Source organism: Cyprinus carpio, chromosome A16 (assembly GCF_018340385.1).
Source record: "Cyprinus carpio isolate SPL01 chromosome A16, ASM1834038v1, whole genome shotgun sequence".
Lineage (NCBI taxonomy): Eukaryota > Metazoa > Chordata > Actinopteri > Cypriniformes > Cyprinidae > Cyprinus > Cyprinus carpio.
Genome location: NC_056587.1, coordinates 3565128 through 3586660, shown reverse-complemented (window position 1 = coordinate 3586660; position 21533 = coordinate 3565128). Strand labels below are relative to the sequence as shown.

Here is a 21533-nt window from a genome sequence, read left to right as displayed (position 1 = left end):
TTCAGCTATATTTACTCTCAATCTAAACCTATAATCTCCAAAAACAAGTCCACATTAATAGATTACATTTAATTTGGCTGATTTGTGACTTCAAGTGTTCTCAAAGTATGGTTTTTTGATTTGTGAGTGAATACCACTTAAAATGTTCTCACTTGTTGGACATGATTAACTATGTTTGAACACTCTCTCTTTTGGTTTTCACTTTTGGTATAAAATCAAGTTCTTTTTTTTAAGTGTAGTAGGTGGGTCAAAGGGAAACCCTGCTCTCTTCAATCGGCCTAAATTTAACCAGATGAACAATTTTATGCATTCTTAAGCAACTGTAATACTGACAGAGCACACACACACACTCACACACTTTATTAGCACACCTGATCTAAATGGTGAGGTTCTACCACAAACTTCCTCTTTGCTTGTGTGAAGGAAGGAGAGGAAATGTAATAGAAATTAGATATATAAAGCAGAGGTAATAAAGTCAGTTAAACACTAGAAAAAAAAACTGTGGAGTACAGCAGATCATTGGGTGAAAAATGTAGGGTGATTATTGGGAGCCTGCAATCAACTTTAAGGAAGGGGCAGGGTTTAAATGGGCTAAATGATAAAGTACAACATCTGACTCCAGAGAAAAATCTGTAATTTCATGAGAATTTCATCATTCCTAATAAGATCAATAATAATGCATTAATAAAAAGGACAGGGTGAACTTAAAGGAATACTCCACCCCAAAATGACATTTTTGTCATTAATCACTTACCCCATGTCATTCCAAACCCATAAACTCTGTTCGTCTTCGGAACACAATTTAAGATATTTTGGATGAAAACCAGAACTGAACTTCACAGTTTATTACGGACATACGAAATCACACTTAAAATAGCTATTAATAGAAATCACACTTAAAATGGCTAACAGCAAAAACATCATTCAGTTGTAATAATCACACATCGTGTGCTGTTAAAGTGGTCGTTGAAATGGTTAACAGTGACATTGTCAACACCTCTGTACGAGTGTACACACAAACAGCGACCCCCTCCCATCAGAGCACAGCGCTTTTATCACCTTCCTTATCTTTGTTTGTGTACGGCAGTCTGACTTGCGTCTGTGTGACGTGTAACCGGCCAAAAATACTCCCTCTTCTTTATCTCCATCACCCCATTCCTCACCCCTCCTTCCTTCACCTCCATCAGTCCTGCTCTCCCTCTCTTCCTGCTATTCTTCTACCTCTCTAATTTTAGATAGTGGGGGGAAAAAGAACGCCACACATCTGCGAACAATCTGAGAGAGAAAAAGGGTGAGAGAGGGATACGAGTGTTTCTATCCAAGTAACACAGTTGTAACACTTGGAGTTGGAGAGAAACTTGTATAAGAGGTATGGAAGTGTGAGTATGTGTTTGCCCAGGGTCCAAAATATCCTTGTTGTTGTTTCATCTGTTAATAGCGGGTGAACTGAGAAAGTTTACTGGCCAATTACAATTATTACTAGCCAAGTAGGATTATGTTTATTACATATATACTTAGTACATACAACATATATAATCTATAGAATTTTATAATCTATATAAAATATACGCATACACATACATATATAATATAGTCTTTCATTTGAATCTTTTCACATCACTTGCATTTCTGGTAGTTCCTTATAACTGGCAAATAACTTTATTTACTCACCAAAGCCAATTTTTACTCACATTTGGCAATTCCGAGCGTTCATTTTGGACCCTGTGTGTGTTTGTGGGAGAGAGGGGACAGAGGACAGGACACAGCGTGTGTGTGTGTGTGTGTGTGTGTGTGTGTGTGTGTGTGTGTGTGTGTGTGTGTGTGTGTGTGTGTGTGTGTGTGTGTGTGTGTGTGTGTGTGTGTGTCCAATGGTAAACATGTACAGGGCTGGGAGACATGCAGAGATGCCGCCTGTCACCATCATACACACACACACACACACACACACACACACACACACCCAGGCAGACGTGTCTCTATGTGATGGTGGTGTGGTGGTGAGCAGCAGGACGGCTGTGCTCCATATCTAAGAGATGCTTAAATGGATCTGCTCAAGCTGATTAAAGTCCTGCTGCTCGTCATTACATAACACTCACCTCACTCACACCACAGGAGACCTGGATTACAGCCGCCGCCGTGTATGTGTGTGTATGTGTCTGATCACACTGTATTAGTGCAGTGTCTCTTCAGCCTGTCTTGATATTCAGTGTTTATCTTCAGCTGTGTGTGTGGATCATTGTTGTCTATGGATGGAGATACACACATGCACACAGCAGGCAGAAATCTCATTAATGGCAGGAATGATTGAATTATCAGGGCAGAGTGTTTTGGGTCCAGATCTCACCACAGCCATCCATCTTCCTCTCATCCTGTTGTTTGTCTTTCGTTCACAATCACTATCGGTCTCTCTCCCCCAGTGTCTCGATCTCCAATCACCTACCTCTGTGTCACTCTCTCCATCACCTGCCTTCAGTCCCGTTCTCTCGCTCTCTGTCTGTCTCTCCCAGTCCCCCTGTCTCTCACTGTCCCACATCTCTCTTTCGCCACCACAGTCCCCCGTCTCTTAATTTTAAAGTACTTTGTTGGTGTGATTGTTATACATGATATTGCATAAATACACACAACAAAAGCAGTGACACAAAATAATAATAGTAATAATCATCATCATCTTAATCATAATCATGATCATCATGCAACTAAATGTATACAGAAAATTAAAATACATATATAAAATAATATACATAAAATAAATTTAAACAAATCAAATTAAAATAATAAAACAAAACAACAAAAAACAAGAAATGAAACAAAAAACTAATCGAACAAATAAAAAAATGAAAATGAAACAAAAACAAATCAAAACAAAAAAAGCCAATAAACAAAACTAAAAACGAAACATCAAAACAAACAAACAAAAAGTCTCCAGTCCCCCATTTCTCACTCGGTTTCTGTCTCTATCTCTGTCCCAGTCCCCCTGTCTCTCACTCTGTCTCTCTGCCTTAGGGGAAAGATAACCCTCCTCAGCGAGAGCAAGTAAAGGCCGATGCATTATGCAAGACACTGATGATGTAACCACCCTCACTCCTCTCGAACACACACTGCGTCTTACCACAGCAACAAGCATCAGCTACTGTGATGTAAAGAATCAAAACATTGTAACTATAGTATAGTCCTATAGTAACAGCATCAGAGACCACTAGGGGTGCACGATAAATATCGGCCGATGATGAACCTGGATTTGCGCAGCTTGTCAGTTAACAATGGCTCGGTGTAGTAACAGCTGCTCTATGCGAAATCACGCATCTGATGGAATTTACCACTGATTAGAGAACTGGCTTTACTGATGAGATGCGCATTAATTATCGGCCGATATTTATCGTGCACCCCTAGAGACTACATTAAAGGGATACTCCAAGTAAAAGCTTTGTTCGCCTTCGGAACACAATTTAAGATATTTGGGAGGTTCAACAGTAACGTTATGAATCAACGGGAACAACTTTTTGTAAACGAAGAAAACAAAAATAATGACTTTATTCAACAATTCCTTTGTCAGCAGTCTCCACTGTGTCTCTCCATATCATCATATGCTGCGTATGCGCTTCTGTGTCATCCGCTCCACAAGGATGCGCTGTTTCTATGTGTATTTAGCCTGTATTTGAAAGAAAACAGCGCATCCTTGTGGCGCGGCTGATACAGAAGAGCATACAGTGATACTTTTCTGAACCTTGACACTGTTATTTACTTGGCAGTCTATGGGACAGTCACAGGCCTCCAGGTTTTCATCCAAAATATCTTAAATTGGGTTCTGAAGACGAACAGAGCTTTTACGGGTTTGGAACGACATGGGGTAAGTAATTAATGACAAAATTTTCATTTTGGGGTGGAGTATCCCTTTAATGCAACTTTAGCTAAATTCAACTCAAGCAAACAAAGTTTACTGGAAATACATATGGGTGTCTCATTATTATCAAATAAACTAAGTCAGTGCTAACCTACTGACCAGGTTATCACTACTTCAAGACAGAGACCGGATTAATAAAATCAGTTTATTGTCACAATATAAATGAATGAATACACAATACATATTACACAATGGGTGTATGAAGATGTAAAAGTATTTGAACACACATGCCAGTCAGACACCCACTCACCCACAAACACACACACACACAATATGGGATGGAAAATAGTAGGACTGTACTCCACCCAAGAGAATCCCATCCAAAAACACATCTATCTTAACAGTGCTTCATCCATGTAGTTTCACACACACACACACACAGGCACCTGCCATTGAGTTACAGTACCAGCGCCAGAGACAATAGAAGTGCAGGTTTCTCAGAACACACACCTTGCTGAGTCATCCAAACACACACACACACACACACACACACACACACACACACACACACACACACACACACACACACACAAACTCTCAATACACACATACAGATGCTTAAAACACAGCAGACATCTTCAACTAAGTGCTACAAAGGGCTCTATAATCCTTCTATGAATTGTTGCACACACACAGCAACACAAACACAAGGCTGCAAACTGAACCCCCGAGATAACACGGAAATAACAGTCTCTGAGCAGCAGGCCAGGGAAAACCTAATAACTCTCACCACACATCAGCACAAAATGGACGCTCAGTCAAGCTGGTTTCAGGTTGTCTGTGTGAAATAATTGTGGCATACAACATTTTCAGATCCTCCTCATTAGTTTAGAGTGTATATTTAATTCCCCCAGAGCAGAGACTTCCTTCTTTCAAAGTTTCCTACAAGTGATCAATAAAGTACTTATCAGGTCTTATCTAAAATGCCAAAGGTGGAGACCTGTTGTACGTTTAAAGGTGATGTGTGTATTTTCTACAACACTAAAATATTTTCTCTCTCAAATGTTTAAATTTCAGTTACAATTTGTGTGCACAGTTTACACAATATGTACAATTTCTGTTAACATATTGTTGACATTGTTATAGACTACTGTTTAATTGTTTGGGGTAGGTAAGTATTTTTTTAATGTTTTTGTAAAAAAGTCTCTTATGCTCACCAAGGCATTTATTTGATCCAAAATACAGTAAAGCAGCAATATAGTGAAATATGACTAGTTTTTTTCTATTATCTATTTTGTACAGATTTTTTTTCAGATTTATTAAAATTTAAATGCAATTCATAGTTTGGCATAATCTTTTATTCTTTTTTCTTAGAAAAGCAGTGAAGCAGTTTTGATAAAATTTTTTGATAATATTTGAAAAACTTCATCAAATTGAAGCCATGTGGTGCAACCAACATTAAGAATGTGATATCAGGAAGACCTTTGCAGACCCTTATGACTGTGTGTCAAGTTCAATAATTCTTAAAATATCAGATCATTTTTTTTTTTATGAAAAAGGTAAAGTTAGTTCAGAGTGTAAAATGTCATGTGGTGCAACCCACCCCTTTTTTTTCTTAATATTTATATTTTGATATTTATGAAATTAATAATTCTTTATGTTTGTATAATATTCATAATAACAATTATTATTATTATTAAAAAGACTAAGACTTTTTATTAAATTATGATTGAGATGTGTGCATCTTAAGGTCTTTTCACAAACAGTTCTGTCCCAAACTTTTACTTCTACTGCTACGTGGAACCTGACTCCTGGCTTATTAATAATTATCTCTGCATATTAAACTTATGCAGAAGAAACTATTATAACAAAACTTTATTGTACAAACCTTTTTAAGCTACAAAGTGCTCAGCTGAGAAAGAGTGAGGCAGAGCAGCCTTTCCTATGACAGACTGAAAGCTAAAGCTAAAAGCCTCCCTGTGACTGTTGTACCAAGGGCCTCAGTCTGTCCCGATCCGTTACAAACCCTAATCCCCTAAAACAACAATCTCACACTGTTATGCAGGCAAGCCCTGAGCTGAGCTGCCTTACGCCGCTTTAGAGAAAATAATTGAGCATGTCCCTTAAAATCTGGCCCACATGCGCATATGAGCATCGCATAATCATCCAAACCATATCTAAGGCTAAATATGGTAGTTAAAACAATTATGAGGCAAGCACTTTGGCCAGAGATCAAACACACAAACAGCTTATAGCTGATGTCATCTACAGCCCAGAATATCAACATCACCCATAGCCACAGAAATAAGCATGTGAACGCAAAAAGAGGATGGGATGTTTTTAAAACATGGCCACAGAAACCAAGAGAATATAACAATGAATGAACAGACTAACAGAGCTAATGGACACCTGACTTTCTAGCGAAGACACGCATGTGACGGGCAAACATGCCATTAACATTTGATGCTGAAAGTCGCCTAAATACAGCAGCTCTCAGACCAGTCGAATATGCATTATTCAACAACACTAGACATTACACGTCCTTGCATATACGTTAAAAGAGAGGAGAAAGGCGTTAAGTGTTTGAAATGTTTTCTTGCGTACACACACCGAGGGGTCACATCATTCAGTGCAGAAACAGAGATACTGGAATTTATGTACAGAGATTTTCTGAATGCTACAACCTTTAGTTGGAGATGATGACACAGCAAGTCCACCGGGCCTGAAGAGTTACTCAAATACTCACAAGCTTGTGCAACCAACACCAGGCCTAAAAACGAGAGAGGGATGAAGGGTAAAGACAGAGAGAGTGGTGGAAGATGAGATGCCACTGGGGTATTCCAGCATGGATTAGTGACAGAGAGGTATGTGTGTATGTGTGTAAGAGGAGTGGAGCGATGGAGGTGTAATCGATGGTTTAAAAGGTTTTCAGTCACACCAACACACACACACATTCACTATTCTTTAGTAGCTCCCTATGAAATACAAAACTCATCTGAACACACACACACACACACACATATAGAGTAGATGGTAAGCACCAATATCATCTCATCTGAATGTTCAAGTGTCAGGGCTGTGTGATAAAAGTGGCACTTTAAATCTGAAGAGTGTCATTTTTTTCAATATCAAAATACACAAAGTACTAAGTGTCAAACTCAAAGTAAAAAGTGTCTCTTACGGCTCCAGGGGGTGAACAAAGGCCTGTAGCGAATCGATGCGTTTTTGTAAGAAAAATATCCATATTCAAAACATAATAATCACTTGAATTCAGCTTGCGCTCACTGTTGTAAAACGGAAGCAGTTCCGGGGGAATTACGTATGAGGTCAGCTTTGCGCATGCGCTGCTCAGAAGTGACACATGCGGAAATGCAGCAGAGAGATCAAAACAAAACAACAGTCACTAATTAGAAGTTCAAAACAAAGATTTGTAAAGAAGAATGTCGGAGGATTTTGATATAAGCCAAGAGGAGACTGGTTTTCCTTTGCTAAAGGAAACTTTGCTTCTTTTGATCCTGTAAACAATCGTTGGTTTTCACGAGACTCACTGGCGCATGCGCACTGCTGACCTCATACGTCATCCTCCCGGAACTGCTTAGTTTACAACAGTGAACGCAAGCTAGATTCAAGTGATTAATACGTTTTGAATATGGGTGTTTTTCTTACAAAAATGCATTGTTTCACTACAGGAGGCCTTTGTTCACCCCCCGGAGCCATGTGAGACACTTTTCTTATGGAAGGGCGCTTTTTATTTCACGTCTTTTGGACTGAAGCAATGCAACACCCGCTTACTGCAATGACAGAGCTTGAAAGAGCAAAGAAAATTTTTAATATAACTACAATTGGACTTGTCTTGAAGAAGAAAGTCATATACACCTAGAATGCCTCTGGGCTGCGTGAACTAACCCTTTAAAATCCCATTGAACCTTGTCTCACATTCAGACCTGGCAACTTCTTATCTGCACAGTTTTGTTATTTAATATAATCATACTGAAGGCGTGTTGGGTTGAAATCAAGCCGGCCTTCCGTGAACGAGTAACAGAATATCACAACTCAAACAAAGTGTCTACACAACAAGCGGGCGGCACGTGAGAGTAGGACGTCCTCTCTTTGCGACAGTTTCCACCTGTCTTCCATCCTGGCCTTTATATGATTAGATGCAGATATCCAATATGTTACACACACATGCACACACCTTCCCTTCACTAAACACACACACCCTAACTGATGAATTAGAAAGTGAGTGCCGTAAATACCGGTGACAAACTGGTTCAAAGTTCAGAACAACTCCAGTAAGCTCTTGAACAGGTTTCAGCACATGAAGAGAAGGACAGAGGGAAAGCGAGAGAGAGAGAGAGAGAGAGAGAGAGAGAGAGAGAGAGAGAGAGAGAGAGAGAGAGAGAGAGAGAGAGAGAGAGAGAGAGAGCATGATCTTGCATTCTTCAGAAGAGAAGGAAAGGGAACGGGGTACAGAGGAGAGGGGGTGGGGTGGGGTGGGGTGTTAAAGTGGCGCCAGACAGCATTTGAATTCCCGGCAGTTGACCACACAAACACACACTCTTACACACACAGGTTTAGACTGTGTATATAATGAATAAAAGTGTGTGCGTGCTGAGTTTCATTATTATTTGAATAGCATTATCACAAACTCATACACACACACAGACATGTTTACCCAGTTAAATGAGGACATAACACAGACATCTACTGTTTTTTATAATACTGCTGAAACTATAAACTAGTGATGGGAAGTTGACTCCAAAAGAGTTGATTCCTCGATTCTGAAAAGCCCGTCAGAGTTGACTCCAACAAAGGAATCGACTCTCGTTGTCGACTCTGCTGCTGTGACACTGAAATCACTTCAATGATTCTCTAATCCCTATATAGTGCATAGCAGTTGAGTCAACTGCCATGCAGTATATAGGGATCCACTATAATAAAGTGATATTATCAGCAAGCGAAAAGGAGTGAACTGACATATTATACCATGCATCAGAGAGCTGGAGCTGTCGCAGAAATAACTTTTATCCTGCAGCTTCCTTTATAAATAAACAACAGTCACAGTGACTTTAATTTGTAATTTTACCTCCGTGCCAGTTCTATAATTTTATATAGAATTCAGTTTAATTAACGTTATATTAATGCAATATATCATTTTGTTTTCCATGTTTACCCTATTTGTGTTCATATTAATGATTAAACTACATTTAATCATTAAAAACTCACATCAAGAATAAACAAATCAGTAAGCGTATATTACTGTATACTGTACGCTATTTAGCTTACTTTAAAATAATTTTTACTTTTTTATTTTTATTAGTTCTATCACAGTAAAGACTTTCTACTGAGTTAATATTTTCATTAGTTAATATATAATTACATTTAAAAATATTAAAAACATGAAAGAATATTTAAACATTTAATAAACAAAACAAGTTTTAAATATTTAAATATTGAAAGGATATTTTAATAATTTATAAATACAAAATGTAAAATGTTATTTATTATTTTAAATTTTATATATATATCCAATTATGTTACTAAACCTGGTTTTTTTATTTAATTTTGTATCCTAAACCTAAAAACCTAAATTTTTGCATTTTCACTAATACATAGTTTATGTTTGTAATGTTCTTGTGGGTACTGGTGGCTGCTTCTCACAATCCATCAGATTTCAGATTCTTTAGATTTCAGATTCATCATTAATGGGACATCTGGAGCACACAATACAGGCAAAACCTGACCTCCACATACACCTTGTAGCAGCATCACAACAAAAAATTCACATCAAAACACATCCAACAGGCTTTAACATTCACCCAATAAGGGATTCGAGGGTAGTGAGACAAAGGTGGAGGGCACAGAAAAAGGAAATGGCCTCACATATAGGGCATAATGTGAGCAAAACACGTTCCTTATCTGAAGTGCTTATGACCAGCACTTAACATCAGTTAACGTCTCAATGTCGCTTGATGCTGCACTCAGAAAAACACACACATAGGCACACAATCCAGGTGTTACACTGAGTCACGCTCATGACAATGCAGCCTCTGTAAAGTACCTGTATTACATTTCTCTCTCCCAACACACACACACACACACACACACACACACACACATTTACACAAACACACACACACACACACACACACACACACACAGCAACATTCTTCCACAGCAGAGCAGGCTGCATTTCATCAGGTTCAAGCACAGAAGCTCCTGATGACAGTCTGGACCCAGAGCACACAATCTAACAGCAGCTGAGCTCTAATGAGCAACTGGATCAGCACGAAAAGTGTCGGGAAAACAACCAAGTACAGCCTGACAGAGAGAAAAACGGCCACAAACATTAAAGCTTTAATCGCACTGAGAAAAAGATTTTAAGTCATGTTAAGACACTGACATGACCCAAAAATTAAACGTTTGTGTTTGAACCATATCTGTGGAACGCTATCTGTGCAAAGGTCTGAAGCATCCGTGTTCAAGAATGCCCTAAAAAGCGAGCTTTTCCAAGGATATGATTCGATGTGTGTGTGTGTGTGTGTGTGTGTGTGTGTGTGTGTGTGTGTGTGTGTGTGTGTGTGTGTGTGTGTTTGGCAGAATGCTTTTCCTGGAATGAGTAATGCCACACAGGCTGCAGTGATTTAAGCTTTGAGCAGGAATGTGGGAGGTCCATGTTTTTTCTGCAAAACAAACCAGTGAGAGCATGTGTGTCATCGTTAACAGAGTGAGTGTTTGCTGAACCATGAGAGGATTGCCCTATTAACGGTTGTCAATGGCATGCCCATCAATATCAACACTTTGTCCATTATTCAAAATCAATAAACGTGGCTCAATATATATAGTCCATAGGACTGCGTCTCCTTTGCATCGTTCGAAGCGAGTGAAAACAGATGTCCGAACTCTCTTTGCACAGTGCAATTATGTGCAAGTGTAATAAAAGGCTAATGGAGGTTTCTCTGAAAGTGTAATGGAAAGCTATAGTATGAAGTGTAAACAGTGGTTGGAAAGAGATGTTTAAAATCAGCAGAAAAGGTCACTTAACCTTTAGCATCTCATTAAAAAAACATATTAACATTATCAGACACAAAACTGAATAATTATGAATTAAAATATTTTATCCTTAAAGTTTGTGAATGAATAATACTTTTCTACCTAGTTATTGTGCAGTGCAATGCAGTCTATGGTAACATTTTTCGATGTTGATCCCAGAGGTACAGTCAAAGTAGCAAATTATAGTAAGCAGTAGTTCAGCTGATAAATTAAATATATAAAAAGGTAAAGTGACATGACAACTAATCCAAGTCCAGATATTCTGTTTTTAAGCTAGTGAACCGGGTTTTACTAAATATATCAATAAAGCCATATGTTTTAATGCCCTCTCAAGTGTTTGGCTGGCACAACACGCCTTCTTAGATATCCAATATGGCATATAGTTAAAAGCACAACTATTAGAAACAGATGGCATAAGGATTTTAGACGGTAAGAGATTTTACTTTGTAACTACCATAAAACTACAAATTTTCAAGGTTCATTTTTATCAGTTCAATAAAATGATAAACTTTTTCATTTGTTTAATCAATTTTTAAACAAAGTGTTTTTTTAAATAATTTTTTTACTGTATTGTGGCACTTAAAAAAGTGATTCACAGCTGGCAAGATGGCCTGTGGTATTCCCTTTTTGCAAAATGTGGCGAAACTTAACCCACAATGCACTGACTGTGACTGGGGATACCAAAATGCCAAAGTACTGTCATTTTCACAAAAATGACACCCTGGAGCCCGCAAAAGTCCATTAGATGATGTGTTTTAGCTGGATACTAGGATATCTGGGTGCAGGTAATGTGGAGAAAGACTTAGAGTACACATTTTTAATTTACATATACTACAGACATTGTAACAATACAAATCTGGTTGAAAATCTGCAAACGTCTATAGGTAGAAAAATCAGAGATTGTTTTGTGCTTGAATGGAAGGCCTCTAAGTTCATCTTCAATGGTTTGTCATGTTAATGAACATCCTACTGAAGGCTCTTTGGATATGTGAGGTATGCTATTGTAAAAGACATGCAAATATCAAACCACATTATAGAGCATCGGTTAAACCATTCTTTTCGCACAACACTTCAATCATCAACTAGTTCTTGTGGGCTACAACTTTGTGAAACGCACAAAACTCACATTTGCTTTGAATGTTTAACATTCTCCTGATGCTTGAAGAGGAAGAACAGAACAGAATTGAAGGAAAGTGAGAGTGAGATCACATCTGACCTCACTAACTAAAGCAAACCGGAACCTTAATCAAATATTGTAAATCTGTAGTACTACTGATCTAAAGAAATGGGGAATTACACAGAAGAATTTAGGAAATTAGATAAGGAAATGAAACCAGGCTGACGTTGTTCATACGCTCTTCTACAGTGTCATATGCGGTTGAGGAGATGGCATCAGGCCCTCATGCCATTGGCTGTATGTCATGTGACCCGCGGGGGTAGGGGTGTGTACTGGAATGCAGGGTTAGGGGTGCAGCTATGGAAGGTCATGAGGTCAGGGTCATACACACACGTTTCCCCCCTCCCCCCGATCATACACAGGGGCCTCTGTGCTTCTGTCAGTCCATAAATGACTCCAACACATGGACGCGCTCGCTCGTATTCTACGCTGCCCCCATAACATGGCAAACACACACAAACCACTGTGCTCCCCTGTCGGTGGACACACCATTATTGTTCTCCAGGGGTAAAAACAAACAAAATACTATTCAACCCCAGAGGACCTTATTCATCCCTAGAAATACAGCATCCGTACGCTTCCAGTGAAACATTTATTCCCAATGCTCCCAAATCAAGGTACAAGTTCTCCCAAGGTGAGTGGTGTAAGTACAAACTGTATCGCTGCTGTGTTTAATACGATCTCACAATTCAATGTCAACGAAAAATCCTGCCTATGTGTGTGACATTTACAGGCCTTCCATTTGTGTTCACAGAAATAGCAAGACGGTGCAATCCTTTGATGGGACTGATGGGAAACTAGGCAGTGCGGAAAATACAAAACACATTCGCATGCTGGCTGTCTCACACAAACACGCACATGCTGCCGAACAGGATACATAAGCATGTAAACATAGAGAGGTGCCTGTTGATGTTGAACTGGTTCCAGAGAGACCTGAACAACTGAGGCGGCTGCACAACACTGACTAAAATAGAGCGCACGGTCTCCTGTGTGACAATGTGAACGAGTGATAAAAGGCTGCTAATTATTCCAAATTAACAATCTATTACACCTACATGGAAACCAGCATACAGTAAGCATGACAACGACACACTCACAAACACACAGGCAAACATGTAGAATAAAGCAAATAAATAGAATAAGCAACACGAAACACGTGACAACTGTGCCAGGGTTCGAAAGTATCTGGGACTGGGTCAAAAATGCACTTTAAAATGTGATATAGTCGCTATTATTTAAATGTATTTATACAACAATTTGAATTTGATTGGCTGAGCGGGATTCTTTATAAGGGAATCGTTGAATTATTCACTTAAGCGATTCATTCAACACCACTGATTCACTCAAGAGCTAAACAAGGGACTGTATTTATGAGAGAGTCATTGAATCATTCACTCAAACGATTTGTTTAAAACACCAAAACACTAACACTTCCGTTAGACAAAACAAACTTGATAACTGTCTATATTCTCTAAAGTGAAAGTTACTCTATATTAATTTCTTGTTTCTTTAACTGTTGTGTAAAAGCAATATCAGACTAGCAACTGTGCTGAATATATTTTAACGAATAACCGCTTGTGTAATTATTCCCACTGATAATTAATTTTAATGGATTGATTAAAGTAAACTTAATTTGAAAAATTAGGCTATTTGACACAATATGATTTAAAAAAAAAATGCATGTGGGGGCAAATACTGAATACATTTCTGACACTGATGGTCAACACCTACCTCTATAAAAAATAACAAGCCAACACTACAAATTAAAGCTGCAATCTTAACCATTGATTCTTCACTAACAACCATCTCACGAGACAGTGCAGAAATTACAGGGTTAGCCATTCAGGATACTGCTGTACTACATACAAACTGAGGCCTGATGGGTAGACCATAATTAAACCACAAACACTTTCGAATGTTACAGAGGAAACAAGATCAGTCAGGGTCAGCTGAAGCCTATTTATGCAGACACACACCACCCGGAAAAGAGAAGAAAGCCTGAAGAGGTGCGCATCATTCTCTGAATTCATGCAAAGTGGCAGTCAGAGAGTGAGGAACTGATAAAAGCATTGTCTCTTATCTAATGTGATTCATGTGGCGAGAGCTTTTTGATGAAGTCGATAGTTTCAGTTTTACGAGGACTCACCGAGACACACATGACTTTTATCAGGATGCACACCTTACCAACGCTGTTGTCACCTCCTGTTCTCATAACAAACCAAGGCTTTCAGAGAAAATGCTCTCTCACCGAAATGCACTACGTATTTATACTGCTGTGGGTGTTTGCAGGTAAGAACACAGACTGAAGAGATACTAAAATGTGATAGAGTGAAGCACTTGGAAACCACATCCTATACTCAGTACTGTATTTTTTCTGACTCTCTTGCTCGCTCCTTGCATACTCAGCAGCTGAGCTCACCTCGTAACTATCGAGGTCAGAATGTGGCCTGCACAGCCGTAGACTGATAAAACCGCAAGGTACTTGTAGTAGTTTTTGCCAGCTGACTTAAAGCGACATTTCATCCCGTCTCTGCACCTAACGTTCAGCTTCACAAAGTCAACATACATAAAAATGACATCCTCTGTCGATTTAAGACGAGATATGTGTGATACGAAACTTTTATCTTGCAAAAAGGGAAAACCAATGCTACTGATGAAAGTAAGTATTTTAGAGCAGGTCAAGAAGTCAACCACATCAAATTTCAATTTTACGCAACTTCCTAGATAAAAATACACTCCATTTAGAAAAAAAGATTGAATAATGTTGTCTAAACAAATCACAGCTGAAAGTGGCATGTGGTTTTCAAATGTGTTGATACTAGTATCACAGCATATATAATGAACTAATGAGGTAATGCATTTATTTCAGATATTTAAGACTTGCCCTATATCGGGAGTTTTCACAGCCAACTCACATGCATGCAAACACACAGTCTTCAGGATATATATAAAGTATTATTATTTATCCATAATATTAGCTAACCCATGCTTTCATACTCACAAAGTGAAAAGGCAAGCTTAGTCGCTAGACTAAATGGATTTCAGCTATAATCATTAGCACTTTGCCAGGATGTCAGTTATTCTTTAAAAAGAAAGAATTATACACAAACGCACTTGCAATTTAACACACTACATACATACTACCAAAATATAGCGTTCGTATAAAAACAATAAGCTTTACTTGTGAGGGGAGGGAAAGGCAGGGTTTATAAAAGTGAAAGTGACCATGAAGTGCTACGACTTCACGCAGAGACGGACGAACTTCATAAAGCCCAGTCAACCGCGCGAGACAAAGCTACAACGCGTCGCGCGCCTGCAGACTGGGTAATGACTAGCACGCTCGCAGTGCTGATGGGATGCAATAGTTAAAAGTCCATAAAACTTCGAGCGGTGCGGGTGGCGGCGCACGACCGCTGAGCAAATCGTGACTGAGAGAGAGAAAGCGAGAGCGTCTCAACATGGATTCCCAAACATACCACAATAGGCCTCGTGAACAGGGCTACTGGAACTTCCAGTAGTTGGCGGGACAGTAGCAACTTACCAAGTGCATACTAAACATGTAGATGCATGTTTGGAAATGAATACTTACGGCAAGAATGCTAACAGTGAATAAAGTGAATTCAAAATACTGGAAAGCATTCATTATAAAAGTAGGCGATCGTTTCACCTAACGGCAAATTAGTGCACAGCTCTGTGTTATTAGGCTTCAGTGCACTTTACAAGCTTAAAGGTCTATATTTAAAAACCCTAGAAACTGGACCGACTGTAAAGTGGTCCATTTATAAACAAAGTGAAGAAAATGTTAATGAAACACTCCGTTGTGAAAGCAGGGCTTCCATTTTGAATGTGCCATGCAACTGGTTCAAAGCTCGCGCTTGAGCTGCACAGCTGGCACGCGCAGTGTGCGAGCGAGGAGGAATATTTTTGGGGAAATAAGGTATTTAACATTTAGCGGGGAATCCACGGCGTCGATTTCGGCATATTTCCAGGAACGACTCAAGCTGCTGTTGTAAAGTTGTAGCCATTCAACAGGTTCAGTGCGGAGTGCGCTGACAGGACTGTGAGAAACTGAAATGAAGCGGTCAGGTTTGAATGTAACTATTTAAAGTAAAACCTTCAACTTGAGAACGTGTTACCATTAGAAGTCCCAGAACGGACGCGCTGAGCTGGACTACATGTCTAGACTATACCGCAACACTTGAGTCTATAAATGAATGAACAGTTAACCGCATTGTTTGTTAAGTTTTAAGATTTGAAAACGGCCATTCAAGTTCATGAATTAAAACATATTAGATTCACCTGATAATGTACACATGGAAACCAAATATCCGAGTGGTAAATCACTCAGAATAATAAATCCTGGGAAAAAAAACACTGTCAGCTTTTCTAAAAGTAAAAGTGAGTTGTCATGAAACTACATAGGTGAATTTTGACATTGCTTCCCGTTGAATAATGATTAAGCTGGTTTGAGTGTTGTTAAATCCTGACTCGATACTGTGGCTCAACAAGCTCACGAGTCAAAGAAGTTGTGGCAGCTCTTGATAATGAATGCCTGGGTAACTTACCCGCGTCCCCCGGGGTTTTCATGGTGAAAGTTATGTGCTCCTGACACAGAGCAAGCTGGGTGAAGTTGTCAGTTCAGCAGTCGCGAGACTCGGCCTCCCGCACCCCCGTCTCCAAAAGGCCAAACTTTTGTCCAATGTTCAGCGCTCGTGTTGCTCCCGCTGTGCGTTTTCTTGCCTCTTTACACGATCCCTCCAAACCCTCCGACCGACAGCGCTGAGTTTGGGAAAGAGGCTCGGTACTTCCACTGGCGCGACGGGACGGGGCGCGACGGAGTTCCGAAACAGCGCTTTCCCGTCTGTCCCGGGAGCGATCGATACAATCCCAACACGGCAGAGGAGCAGCACTCCGCGTCTCTCTGTCACATACGCGCGCTCTTGTGCCCAGCTGATGATGTTCGCAACATTTTATCCTTGTGTTAGTTTGTCATCTGCTCTCCCGAGGCTCGCCATTCGCAGTATATCACTCAGTTTCCCATTCTCTCTTTCACACCGACTTTTTTTTTTCCTTCCTCCACTCTCCCTAGTCTGAAACTACTCGCTGTCTCCTCCCCCCACCTCTCTCTCTCTCTCTCTCTCTCTCTCTCTCTCTCTCTCTCTCTCTCTCTCTCTCTCTCTCTCTCTCTCTCTCTCTCTCTCTCGGGTGTCGTGTTTCGCTCGCTGCTGCCGCACGGGGCCGCCCACACTGCCGGGGGAAGGAGGGGACTGGGGTGGGGGGCGTGTGGTGGGGGGCTCGGGCACTGGCTGAGTCACGCCCCCTCACTGCGATTCGGGTTTGGCGTCACTGCAGCACGAGGCGTCGTTATGGAGACCGCCTAACCACTGTCCGTGATGACATCATATCCGCGTCCTACGAGAACTTGAGAGTCAGCGTCATCGCGCCCGTTAACGTCATCAACAAGTGTTTTTCGAGCTAACTAGCCATCGTTGTCTTTCATTTAATGATAATTATCTACCCCCATCGAGAGGTAATGGCTAGTGTATCGAATAATGATTTCCGGAATTTACCCCGCAAGATCAAAGACTGAATTCAAAAGGCACTTTTGGCCTCTCAAATATTTTCTATTAAAACAAAATGTAAAATATTCTGTGGAATAAACATCATAGCACATATTATGTTCCATATATAGTTGTTTAATCGATTATATATGTATGTGTGTTAAATGTATGAGATTTATGAAACATTATATATATATATATATATATATATATATATAGATATATATATATATATATATATGTGTGTGTGTGTGTGTGTGTGTGTGTGTGTGTGTGTGTGTGTGTGTGTTTCATAAATCTCATACATTTAACACAAGACATTTTATATCATACTACATTTGACCTGAAATTTAAAAATAAAGTAACAGTTTACAATAAGGTTCCATTTGTTAACATTAGTTAACTACATTAACATGATAATTAAATTAAACAATGAATAAAACTGATAATGAAAAATACTTCTAACACATTTATTAATCGTAGTTGATGTTGATTCCAGCATTTAGTAATACATTATTAAAATCAACAGACTTGATGTTATTTAATATTTAATTTATTTAATATATTTAAAATATGAATCCTTTTTCAAAACTTTTAAATTTGCTCCTGCTTTTTTATAAATAAAAGATTAAGTCAAAAAACATAACAAAATTAATTTCAGAAACAAAAAAACATGAGACGTGTATTCAAGTAATACATATTTTTACATTCTTTAAAACATACATAAATCTTACATCATGAGATTGCATATTTCATCCTCCTTCATATTAAAGGGAATATGAGAAGTATTAAAAATTCAGAAACAAATCACATGATCTTCCTCTTGGTTTCTGTTCAGTGATTTCATGAAGTTGCCAGTAAAACAGAATCGTGTGGCCTAGTGACCACAATCCTTTGTTGGCACGTGCATGAAAAAGAATGAGAATACTGCAGTGTGAGAAAGTGTGTATGTTCATTTCCTGTTTCATTTGAATGTGATCCATCTGCTCAAGCATATACATCCTGTGTTAAAGCTGAGCACCTGAACCAGAAAAAAGGACCCCCTTCCCTCCTTTACTGTAAAACAGTTTTTGAGTAAATGTGGTGTCTCTCATGAGCAGTGTAGCATGTCTCCTGTTCTAGATTAGCACGTCCTACTGCTAGAAAACAGGGGACTGAAGACGGTTGGCACAACATACCCTTAAAGGTGCAATAAGTAATTTTATTTCTCATTAAAACAATCAAAAAAAATCAAAAAGGGTATTCCCTAATAACATAATTCTTCCATCATCAGACAATTTTTTTTCAATTAAACATTAATAATGGCTGATAGTGAATAACCTTTAATAATGTTGCAAACTATTGCTTTTTATGATACTGCATTTATTCCACTAGGTGTCAGTATAAATCTAAGATGGCTGACATATCAATGGAAGCCTGTTTCCGCCACAAAAACTTTTTTTTTTTTTGAAAAAAGGTAATTGTGAATTTTTCCTCCTAATAATAATACATTTATTCTCAGACTCTCAATTCACAGAACTGAGACTCAGAACTGCGAGATAGAAACTCGCAATTGAAAAAACCAACAGTATTTAGAAATATAAACTTGCATTTCTGAGAAGAAAAGTCAGAATTGTGAGATATAAACTTACAATTACACAAAAATCACAATTCTGCCTTTTTTCTTGCAATTGCGAGTTTATATCTCACAATTCTGACTTTTCTTCTCAGAATTCAGAATTGCTAGAAACAAAATCTGAGTTAAGATTTAATTGCTAGAAGAAGAAAAAAGAATTTCGCAATTACCTTTTTTTCAATTCCGTGGTGGAAACAGGCTTCCATATACTAAATATATATCAGCCAGCGCTACATAAACAAAATACCTGTGAGAATAACGCTCTGCTTGAAGTATCAACATTTCATGTGGATTAGAATTAGATTTTTTTTTAGCAATTCATCATCAAATGTTCTTAAATCTATGTGATGGGAACGTTAAGGTAAGACTGACAGGATTGTCTATGCTTTTATGAGCTTTAACCTGATCAATTGTCCTTTCCTTTGAGAGGAAACTGTTATTGTGCTGTGAGCTGTTATGTGTGTTGTAGCGGTTCTCATGATTGTGCTTCTTGTTGTTATTTAGTCAGTGTCAGCAGTCATTTCTGGTCACAGGAAACAGACGTACCTCAGATAAGAATCTCAGCTCCATAATGCTGCTGCTGCAGTCTGTGTGAACGTGTGTTTTGGAAATATCCAGTGCTGTCACATCTGTCCGAGACACCCTCTGTTTTCTTTCCCTAGGAAAGAAAACAAGAGCAGTTATCGGAATGGCCAATTTCCTTTGACTGTAATAAATACAGTCTACTGTTGTATTTACACACAATTTTCCATTTCCTCTATCTCACACATGCATCTTCTTCTTTCTACTTCCTTGTCTCTTCATCTACTAATGTATCTCTGTTTCCCAGTGTGCTGAAATGTCTTTAAAAAATGTTCTAGTTCTGCTAATTGCTAAATCACTGTTCTACACTCTCTATCTCTCTGCCAAAGCACAATACATTCTGCTGTCCGATTCATCCTCTTCATCCTTGTACTGTTTCATTCACTTCTGTTTTATTCATCCACACCATTATTTAGCCCTATCAACCTTCTCTTCCTCCTCGTCCTCTGCTCTCTGCTCTCTCTTTCACTCCTGGACTTTATATCAAGTCTGTTAGCACAGTAAACTCAAGGTTATCCGTTTCTGAGAGAAGTTACTGTTACTTACTGTTCTCACTCTCACATGCAGTGTGTTTATGTATTGACACACAACTCGCCTTCTCCTCCACACTTCTGTTATGTTCAGGTATAACCAACAGCTCTCTCATGAATTCTACCGGCTTGCCACAAACACAGAAAAAGCAGGAGTGAGTGAAGAATCACTAGTCAAAAGTTTGGAAACGCCTGCTCCGTTATATATTTGCGCTCCATTATATATTTGCACTCCTGTATGGAAGCTGTTTCTGCCTCAGAGTAAGAATGACAAAAAATCGACTGTGTAACACTTTATAATAAGGTTCCATTTGTTAACAATTGACATGAACTAACAGCGAAAAATACTACAGTGAAATACTTCAACACCACAATGAAAAAGCATGAGTTAATCTTAAATTTAACCTCAACATTTACTGCATTATTAAAAACAAAATTTCTCTCTGTTAATATTAAAATGTTTTATTTTTTTAACTTTTTGTGTAAAACAAAGTCACACTAAAAGATATAAACATGTAATCATTACTTTATATCTTGCAATATAAAATCACTTTTCCCCTTTGATGAAATTTATGCATTACAAATTATATTTTTTGTTTTATAAATAAATGAATACAAAGACATCATTGGTCTTGAAAATAATTTTAAAGTATTTAAGCATAGGCCTTTAGTTTAAAGATCATTAGTATTCAAAAAAAAATTAAGAAAAACATTTAGAGAAAGATTCTTCTCACTTTATTACACCTGCATGTTCTGCAGCATTATGGGAGAGCCCCCCCTTCTTCTGTTCCCCTGCCCCACCAGCTCAATTTCCCTGTTCTTCTTTATGAGATGATCAGCATTTAAAATTGGGGTGACAGACAGATGCTGGAGTGATGCAGTGCACAGTTCAGCCTCTCCTCCTCCCTCCATTTTGCTGTTAATGAAAGTGCATGTTCACAATATTCAGTCATGTCCTGTGTGACACTGCTTTTTCTCAGAGGGTACAGATTTAAAACAGATATGTGCTAGCATGCACTACACACTGTACAACCTTTTTATTTTTTAATAAAATTCCCTCATGAGTGCTGTTGCACTGTCAAGTTAGATGATAAATGACACTCTGTTTAAGAGGGCCTCATTGCACCTCTTTATCTGTTGGCCTCCTAGTGGAGTGAAGCACACAAAAGAGATA

The 21533-nt window shown here is 38.7% G+C and overlaps 1 protein-coding gene across 1 annotated transcript in view; it reads right to left on the bottom strand.

Moving 5' to 3' along the window:
• Nucleotides 1-17204, bottom strand: part of LOC109104688 (ETS domain-containing transcription factor ERF-like) — a 42810-nt gene extending 25606 nt beyond the window's left edge. The window contains exon 1 of the mRNA XM_042772078.1: nt 16637-17204. Within this exon, the coding sequence (XP_042628012.1) occupies nt 16637-16658 (22 nt within the window). The 5' untranslated portion in view covers nt 16659-17204. The remainder of the gene's footprint in view (nt 1-16636) is intronic.
• Between the last annotated feature and the right edge of the window lie 4329 nt (nt 17205-21533).